Source organism: Anser anser, assembly GCF_964211835.1.
Source record: "Anser anser genome assembly, chromosome: 5".
Lineage (NCBI taxonomy): Eukaryota > Metazoa > Chordata > Aves > Anseriformes > Anatidae > Anser > Anser anser.
This window is the reverse complement of record NC_139725.1, coordinates 64,337,631-64,346,848: the sequence shown is the minus strand read 5'-3', so window position 1 is coordinate 64,346,848 and position 9,218 is coordinate 64,337,631. Positions and strand designations below refer to the sequence as shown.

Genomic DNA, 9,218 nt, shown 5'->3' with positions numbered 1-9,218 from the left:
TCAGCTGATAGAGTTGTCCCGGAGAGGGACCTGCAGAGCTCTCTCTGAGAGGCCCAAGGACTACGCCACTGCGGAAGCTCCTCAAATGAGAGGTCAAATCCAAACGTCATTCCCAGACAACCCATACAGGCCACACCACACCTAGGTATCAAATAAAGCATAGTTTATTTGGCATAGACTGAAATGAACTGCAACAGAAATTGAAGTAGAACAAAGCCTAGTTGCACAAACTGGAACGAGTGCAGTTAGAGTCTCAGTTACAATCTAATGCATAAACAAGGTAAAAAGTACATTTCAGAAAGTCTCCCAGTCTTCACTTTTTTTACTCAGAGACATATTGGCTCACTGATGCATTGTACCTCTCATCTTTTGAAGAGATGTCATCACAAGTACAGTTTTATTTCTCAGTTACAATGAATTTGATCAGGAAATCAAGAGACTAATTACGTGCTGCTTTTCGAATACCGTTTGTACTTCAAAGAGCACTAGGAGCCTGTTTTAAGGCTTTCAAGTTGAATACATGAACCTTGTGCATCAAATAACTAATACTTTGATATCTGTCAAAAGAGTCATGACGGGGAGAGCAAGCTTTTGCTTAATAAACTCCAAAACCACACACTAGGCTTTCTTAACCCTGGCTGAAATGTCACAAAAACATATGAAGATACAGACAATACCAGACTAACTTAAACAGTCTAATGAATACAAACCACGCTAGTCAGAGTCACCGAGACTGGCCAGTTCAGCTATGAAACATGCTAATCAGTTGTGCCATACTCCCCTAAGAGTAACAAGTGAGGTTTTACACTAGGAAACAGTATCTTGCAGATTATATAAAAAATGCCACTGTCTATAAAACCAGACCAGATAAAGCATTTCAGAATATACCATTAGAAATGCTTTAACAGCTAAAAAGGAAGTTTGATTACAGGAGGGCTTTCCTAGATTCCTTTTTTATGATTCAGCAAATCACCAGTCATTCATGTCATTCAAAGAAAAATACTTTCAGTTCATTATTTTTGCATGACAGTGTCCTGACCTAGTAGTTATTTACTCCAGTTATTCCCCATAAATACTCATTTTATTCACACATTTCTCTACTCTTTGAGAGATCTTTAAGTCTTTTCAAAGATGAAGCCAAAATTACCTTCTGCAGTGAATAAAGTAAATGATGTGAAAACATTTGTTCTACAACATCTATACCTGGCGCTTCACTTTTTCTTCAAGGTTGTTGTAGTCTATGAGTTATACAATTTTAGAGTTACTCACCAATCATTGTTACCTATAGACCAGGTCAGTACTAGAGAACTTAATTTCCTTAAAACAAAATTTACATGTCTCTTTTAACACTGCTGATCCAATTACAGCTGACCACTTAAAACATTTTCAGTACATTGCTTGTGGGCTGATTTTCAAGTTCTATCTGTACAGTTACTATTTATTAAACCTTGATAAGGTTTCAGAACTGAAAAGCTTGACTTGATTTAAATATCAAGTCAGTAACAAGAATTAGTTTTGAATGACAATGCTAAGTGGATAAAATGCTAAATTGTGTGCAGGTTTGTCTTTTTTTTTTTTCCTTCAAGTCAGTAACAAGAATTAGTTTTGAATGACAATGCTAAGTGGATAAAATGCTAAATTGTGTGCAGGTTTGTCTTTTTTTTTTTCCTTCCAGACTTTCAGAATAACATAAAACTCCAGCTGTACCTAGTAACAAAACGACATTACTGATTCATCACATGTGATGAATTAATTCCATCTATGTTAAATTATGAATCAAGTAGTCTGATGCCTAAGCAGATAACCCAGCACTCTATTCGCCAGGTTGCGAGTTAAGATCAAACCACCCCAGTTCTGCTCTGTCAGTAAAACCTTGAGACAGGCCAAGCTGCCGTAACACACTTACCTTTAATGCTTTAATAAAATGACTTGTGAAGCTTTCTCAGGGTAGCAGATCACAGGAGCTGAATAAATGGCAGCAGACTGTAGGATTTAATTTAAAAACCCTCCCTTCAAATTTTAATGAACTGCTACTGTATCTGCCTATGGACTGTGTTTACTTACATCAAAGCTAGCAGGTTAATATGAGGTAGTAAAACCAGATGCTATCCTGTAGTCAGCCTATATTTATATTTCATGGTACCTCAGGAATTTTAATTAATGAGGAAGACAAAAGGAACCAATGTGACTCTTTAATGGAGAAATAAAAAGAGAAAGAAAAATGCAGATGACAAAATAGGGAAAGGGAAAAGGTGATCGAAAGCTTTAATATAGAATACGGGTTCTTATCATATTTATTTATACTACACAGCTGGGGAATTAACCATTTCCAAACAACTGTCTGACTGAAGACAGCTGAATGACTGTACGGCCAAAAAAGCTCCTAAGTTCAGTTATCGCTAACAGGCTCCCCTTTGGAATAGTATAAATAAACTATACGTCATGGGCAGTTTGATACATGATACTTTCATTCATTAAGGATGATGACCAGGTACAATTTCCATTTCACGTCACAAGGCTTATCCCTAATTTATGAAAATAAAGCATATATATTTTGTACATTTATATATATATATAAATATATATATATATAAAAAATACACACTGCCGGTCAACTTAATACACATGCGCACATGCACACACACACATATGGATATTGTACACACCCACCCAGTAGCAACGTCTGATATCAATATTATATTTTGTGTACACACCCTACATCTAGTAAATAAGAAAATCCCTTTTATGGCAATTCTGCAGGCAAAAAATCAATACAAAATACTTTGTTGTACAAAACTGCATTTTTACAAGATCAACCAACATTGTAACATACCCCTCAATAATGCACTACATCTCTACAAGAAAAAAAGAATAATCAAATCTTTATACAATTGTAAAAAAAAACCTGTAAGCTGCTCTGCAACCTTCCTTTGCTAAAAGTTAGATACATTACACCATTCTAGCAGCAGATTAATAAATAAGGATTAAATAGTCTATTATACAAAGCCATACTGAATGGCAGATTTAAAAACAAAAAGCTCTGCAGATACTTTCACTTCCTACACAAAACTTTTTTTATTAAGAATAAGACTCAGTATAAAACAAAGAAACAGCCAGCACTATATCTGTATCTACAGAATATAAGGAAAATCCAAGGGAAGTCAAATATTTAACAGTTTATGGCACCTTTACTGAATAACATTATTTTAAAGGCTCTGTTTCCCTACAACTAATGAGTAAAGGGCTATTTATCTCTCAGCTTTTATTAAGCAAACTTGATATAACCAACCACACAGTGGCAAGAGACAGAACCAGCTGTTCCCAGCTGCAAAAATGAACTGATTTCCACCCTAAAACAGCATCATTTAGGTGACAAGAAAAGAAACAGTAAGTCACAGTCCTGCTTGTACTGAGTTTCCTAATGCTCCTTTTTTCCTCGTGTGGTGAATTCACTGGTATTTGCGTTAGGTTACTGTTGCTTAGTAACTATTTTCATGTCCAGCCAAGATGTAGAGATTGCTGTGTGCAGTCGGGTTTTCTGTTGGCCTGCTTTCCAGCACTACCACTCTGCAATCAAACACAAACAAAATCCAAAATCGTTAGTGGCAAAATATGAAGTACATTGTTCCTCCTTGGTAGTTAAACTATCTTGTTGCTCACAGGTTTTTAAAGATTAGAGAGATACAGGTAACTCCTAAATATTCTGTGCATTTTATTCTTTAAACCAGTTACCTCCTGTAGCACCCCTTCTGTAGCAAATCTAAAGCAGAAGGCACAAGGAACAGAGAAATAGAAGCAGCTCCTTGAACCAGAATCTACCCCTGTCAGCCGTAGACATGTAATATGTTACAAATGGTATATGTTTATGTTATAAAATGGTGTACTCCACTTTGAAATAAGCTATGTCCTCTGCTTCTATTGGGAAGTTATCTCAGAGCCACAGTGTTGTGAAGAGACACAACCCTCCTATCATCCGCAGCCTGAGTATGTTTATACCTCCTGTGTCTTATGGTGAGTATCAGCCGCTAACCTAAACAGTTCTCCCCAAAAAATGTTTGTCACCCAGTGGATTCATAAGGAACATTCAACCCCTCTCAGCCTTCATCCTGCTGGTAACAGTCCTGGATGCTCCTCTGGAAAACCTTGCTCTCCTGGTCTTGGTACGTTGACCGCGTCTTCTACACATCTGTGCTGTGCCGAACCCTGACAGTCACCTCATCAGCTGACAGCGGTGGGCCTTTGACCTCCTGTCTGCTTTCCAGCTGCTTAGCTCCTGCGTTTCCCTACACCAGGTCCTAGGACCACATTCCGTCATTTTTATGTTGTTTCTCTCTGCTTTTTGTTTTCCATTTGTTTTTCAAATAAGCCAAATGTGCCATCTGAGTTGGATTTCTCAAAGGAAGCCTATCTCAGGGTTAGCAGTGCACACACTCTCCTCCCATATCGCATTCCTCAGATGGTTTTCAAATGAAGTCTCACTCTTAGCAGCCTCTGTCCCTGCTCTTCACTTCCGCAACTCAGTAGTTCTTAAGTGATCCAAGCCAAAAAGGTGTTACCATATCTCACTCAGAAGTATGTCATAAAAAAGACTCCTGCTCTGTCCACACAGTGATGCAAAAATACAAAAGGAAGGATTTGGCAGCTCAATGAGAAGAATGGAAGAAAATGGCTTCTCTGCAAACCCGCTCATAGCAGGACTTCAACCTTATCTCCAGCCTCAGAAACACCTTGGTATTTAGTGCCAAGCTGTTATTGATGTGCACGTCTTCCACAGAAGTTCAAACCGAACCAGACGAGACACTGCTTTCCATCCCTCTACACGTTCAGTACACTCCTGTGTTCACCAGCCCAACAGAGAAATTAGACAAATTTGAGCCATTTAAAGGTACCAAATCCAGTACGCAACAAAGATTCACTGATGGGGGTGCAGCACATGCCTGAAACTTATAAAACGGCATTTGTACAGCAGTGGACCTTAGCAAAAGCTTATTCTTGTAATAACATGCCCCCTGCTCTGCTGGGGATCGTGGGGAAGGGAATCACCACTGCCTGTCTGCACAAGGGGGATACCAGACAGAAAAGACAGAGGACGCATTGTCAGAGGTTGCGTTGTATTTATATTTTTGGGATCTCAGAGTCAGCTCTGGTAAGGGCCCTCCATTCCAACCACAGTGATCACGCACAATGGGCCCTTGGTGACTCACGTACGCAGCAAAGACTTCAGATGTCTCCTGCACAGGCTACTCCTGTTCTCTTGCTCTCTTTCTGGACAGGGGATCCAAGAATGTAACCATACAAAATTATGGTTTACTTACAGAAAGTGAGTCAGAGCCAGGTTCCCCGCAGGCCAAATGAGGGAGCAGAAGATCAGGTATTGGAACTCCTTTCTTGACTCATGACTCACGTCTACTTACACATTCGACACTCTGACTGTCTGAGAAACCACAAGGACGCATGTCCAGACCCACGACACCGGGGCAGCTTCTGCTAAGGATTCAAACCTGGGTTGAGCAGCGTGTGCTACCTCCTGCCTACAGGTGTTACGAGTAATGGGGTGAATTTAGACCACTGTGCATTAAAACCTCTAAGTGCTGTAGTTTGCTCCACAACTTCCAGGCCTCAAGGTCCAGAGCAGTAAAGACTTCTTAAAAAGTAATTTGCTGTCAAGATAATGTCTGTTCACCATAAAAATCCAAGCCAGAAGCAGGCCTTTCCACAAGTGCACTGGGCACCAGGTTTACCACACGCCAAAGATGGCTGTCCTCTCTGTAGTTTATCTCCTCACACTTGCATTTGCGTTCACATTTCTATCTCTGCAGCGAAAAGTTAGTGGGAGAGTTACAGGAGCTCTTAGAAATAATTTTGGATGCAAATCACTAATTAAATTTTTGGCTATCGCAGGCAGAAACAGTGTTACCGTCTCCCCCAGGACTGCCTACAGAGGGATCTGTTGTGGGATGGAACCCAGTTCCAGCTGGGAGTTAGAAAGCTGATTTAAAGAAAACAGGTTTACATTTCTTCAAGGTGATTACCTGTCTGATCCCAGTAAGCGGAAAACCCTGGTTTCATCTGATATCTCTTGGGTAACCTGTAGAAAAATGGAGATATTAAGGTCCATTTCAGTGGCAAAATGAAATGTATTGGTCTGAGCCAGAAGACAAAAAAAAGGTCAGTCTCTTCAACAACTCCAATATAGTGTAAATTACAGGATTGAATCATATAAAACCGACACTAAATAAAGAAGTGTTCTACATTTCATCAAGTAAAACTTAATTTAAATAATTTTTGTATTGCAGAGCATTATCAGTCTAGAGGACTTGTTGGTGGCATAGATGGACTATGTTGATCAAATCTTGGTCCACAGATGGAGAGATTAGCTTTCCCCTGCATTTTTACACAGGATACTATTGAAAAGGGTGATGTCCTTTTTGAAAAAAGGGTACTTTTTTATTTTCCAAAGGGATGCTGTTTGTTTTTCTTTTTTTAAGGGAATACTGCCAACTAGTTTTTTTTTCATGAGATCCAGGAAACCCAAATGCTGCTTACACCAGGTCTGTACTGCCTCTGTGCAGAACCAGTTTAGGAGTCTCTGAATGACACTCTTGGAAACAGAGCTGCTTAAAGCATGTGTGTGAGCTTTACTGAGAGCAACACACGAGGGGAAATCAGACAAAGAACCAGCAAGCTGCAACAATGACAATGTGAAGCACACACATTATCACTGGGGAAGCAGCTAGAAGGGCCAGAGGATCAATCAGTAAATAAGGAACAGGACAAAGTCAAACCAGGAGAGGCTGCGAGATTACTCACTTCATCTGACTTGAAGCTTTTACCCTGCATGCCGTGTTTCCAGAAGGCTAGCACACTGTCTTGAAGGCACACTGCAAGAGGAAAAAAATCAGACCCAAGTGTGGCTTATCCGAACCAAGGAAACGTGGGTTTCTCACCAACAGTGATAATGGGAAGCATGTGGATAATGAAGTCCATGGTGAGACTTCAACTCCTGACAGAACGAAACTCTAAAATCACTGTAGAAAAACTTGACTGAAACTGCTATTTGGATCTGATGCACACATTACTTTTTACAGACACCACTCAGACATTCCCTGTTTGCCAAGACAAGATAGGTATCTCTGTTTTTAAACTTTTCTCCCTTTCACTTCTATTCTCTGGATCTTCAGTTTCCTAATGGTTTGATTCTGGAAAAAAACACCAGGAAGTACATAAACATGCTGCCAACCACAACATTCTGGGTTGCTGGAAATTACAAACCATTTTAGTGATTATATTTACTTCAAAATAGACATGAGCACGAAAAATGGGAGGAGTCTGCCATTCAGGGCCAAAAAGAGGAAAACTACCAGCTCTGAATGAGTCAATTACTAGATTCTTTAAAATACTGGATGAAGAACCTGGTGTTCTTTAAGCAGTGTTACAGAAATGTAGTTTATACAATGTTTTGTTTTCCTAAATCCTGCATGTTTTCCTTTACTATTCCTGATTCACATTTTGTATCTGCTCAGTATTAGCTCTGTGCTACATACACAGAACAAAGGCACTCAACACAATCCCAAAGAACAATGTTTTTCACAACGGCCAACTGATCTCCACCTGTTATTCCTCACTCTACCCTGCGATCAGAAAATGAAGAGTTGTTTAATACCCTGAATTCCCAAGAGACCGCTTGGAGTGTAAAGAACTGCTCACATTATTCAATGTCAGTTGGTAAGCACAAGACTTCGAGATAAATGCCTCTGTCTATGAATTCCTTCAGAGTTCAAGGAAAAGGCAATGGTCAAGTCATGTTATACATGTGTCAGCAGGAGACGCTGTATGATACAAGCAGTGCAGTTAATTAGAACGTGTCAGAATTTAGGGAAGAATCACAGGGTTGATTAAAAGTATCATAATTCTTCCTTCAGGATGGTTCTGACATATCTAATAAAGATGCTGTACACAGACTGTACACTGCTTTAACACCTGCTGTCAAATACAAAATACTTCTGTCAAGAATCTTCAAAAAGGAAGATGTGTGAGGAACCCAGAAATGCAAGCTGTACAGAACTGGTAACAAAACCAAGTTCACTTTTTGTGTCTTCACTGATTTTGATTCCAGGTAAGAGTTCAGTTTCTGAAATACTGAATTCTTAAACTTACTATTCAACCTTTTAAAATCAAATCATGATAGATCTTGCTTACAGAAACCGAAATGACACTAGATGGAAACATACACACAATGGATACACCCTACCTGGCAACTGGCTTATTTTCTTACACACGCCAGCGTAGACAAAGAAACTGCTCACAATATCCTGACGCAAGCAGTTTTTAGTGTCAGGCCCCACAGGGTGCACTAGATCAATCTAGATTATTAAAATCCCTTCAACACTCATTCCCCCCATACTCAGCTCTTGAGAGCTGACAGAGAAGCAAATTACTTACCCACTGATTCAATGCAGAAATCAAAGCTCAGCTCAGAGGCCAATTTCTTGCTTGACTTCAATTTTCCTTGTAAATTCACAATTTTCACGAATTCTCAAGAAAAGCAGAAAAATAAATGTTAAAACCCACAGCCAAATAGGATTACTGATGGCTTTAAGTATGAAACACTAATTTCAACTTTCAGATACAAAAAATGCCCACATCTGACAGCTACGGTGTTTGCCCAAAACTAATCCAAGAGCACCTTCTCTCAAAATAAACACACAGAACTTTTTTATAGACTTTGTACGGTTTTAGACTTTACTGATGGCCTTCCTGAAAACAAACTTAGTGCAGAAATGTGAATGCAACATAAAGGTTGGAAACGTAGGCTGATTAAGTCATTGCAGAGTTCCCAGGGAGGTATTACCCTCTGACGCACAAGTCATTGTTACTGGTATTGTGTAAGATGTAAGGGTTAGCCTTTTATCTTGCTAGGCATACGCAACAGGCAAATGTCACATTTTCCAAGGAAATTCTGAAAATTTCTGATTGGCGTGTATTTGAATTCTCATCCGTAATGCTGCATTACATTTCCTTTTGGAAAGAAACAAGAGTGAAGAGTGAAGAGAAACAAGAGTGAGAAACACATGAAGAGGGAAAGTGGAACTGCAGGAGTCACAATGAACAGTTATTTGAATTGTATCTGTTAGGAAATGCTACAACACAAATTAGTAATGAAAAAATTAACTTATGGTAGAGTTAAAATCAACAATTGTGGCAAAGCATGTTTAGCA

The 9,218-nt window shown here is 39.3% G+C and overlaps 1 protein-coding gene across 3 annotated transcripts in view; it reads right to left on the bottom strand.

Annotated features, from left to right (window-relative positions):
* Positions 1-1,491: 1,491 nt before the first annotated feature.
* MAP4K5 (mitogen-activated protein kinase kinase kinase kinase 5) overlaps positions 1,492-9,218 on the bottom strand; it is a 69,467-nt gene continuing 61,740 nt past the window's right edge. For all 3 annotated transcript variants that reach the window (XM_083839191.1, XM_083839189.1, XM_083839190.1), the window contains 4 exons: positions 8,443-8,535; positions 6,811-6,881; positions 6,033-6,088; positions 1,492-3,567 (listed from right to left, as the gene is read on the bottom strand). In XM_083839191.1, coding sequence (XP_083695317.1) covers positions 3,480-3,567; positions 6,033-6,088; positions 6,811-6,881; positions 8,443-8,535 — 308 coding nt within the window. In that variant the 3' untranslated portion in view covers positions 1,492-3,479. The remainder of the gene's footprint in view (positions 3,568-6,032; positions 6,089-6,810; positions 6,882-8,442; positions 8,536-9,218) is intronic.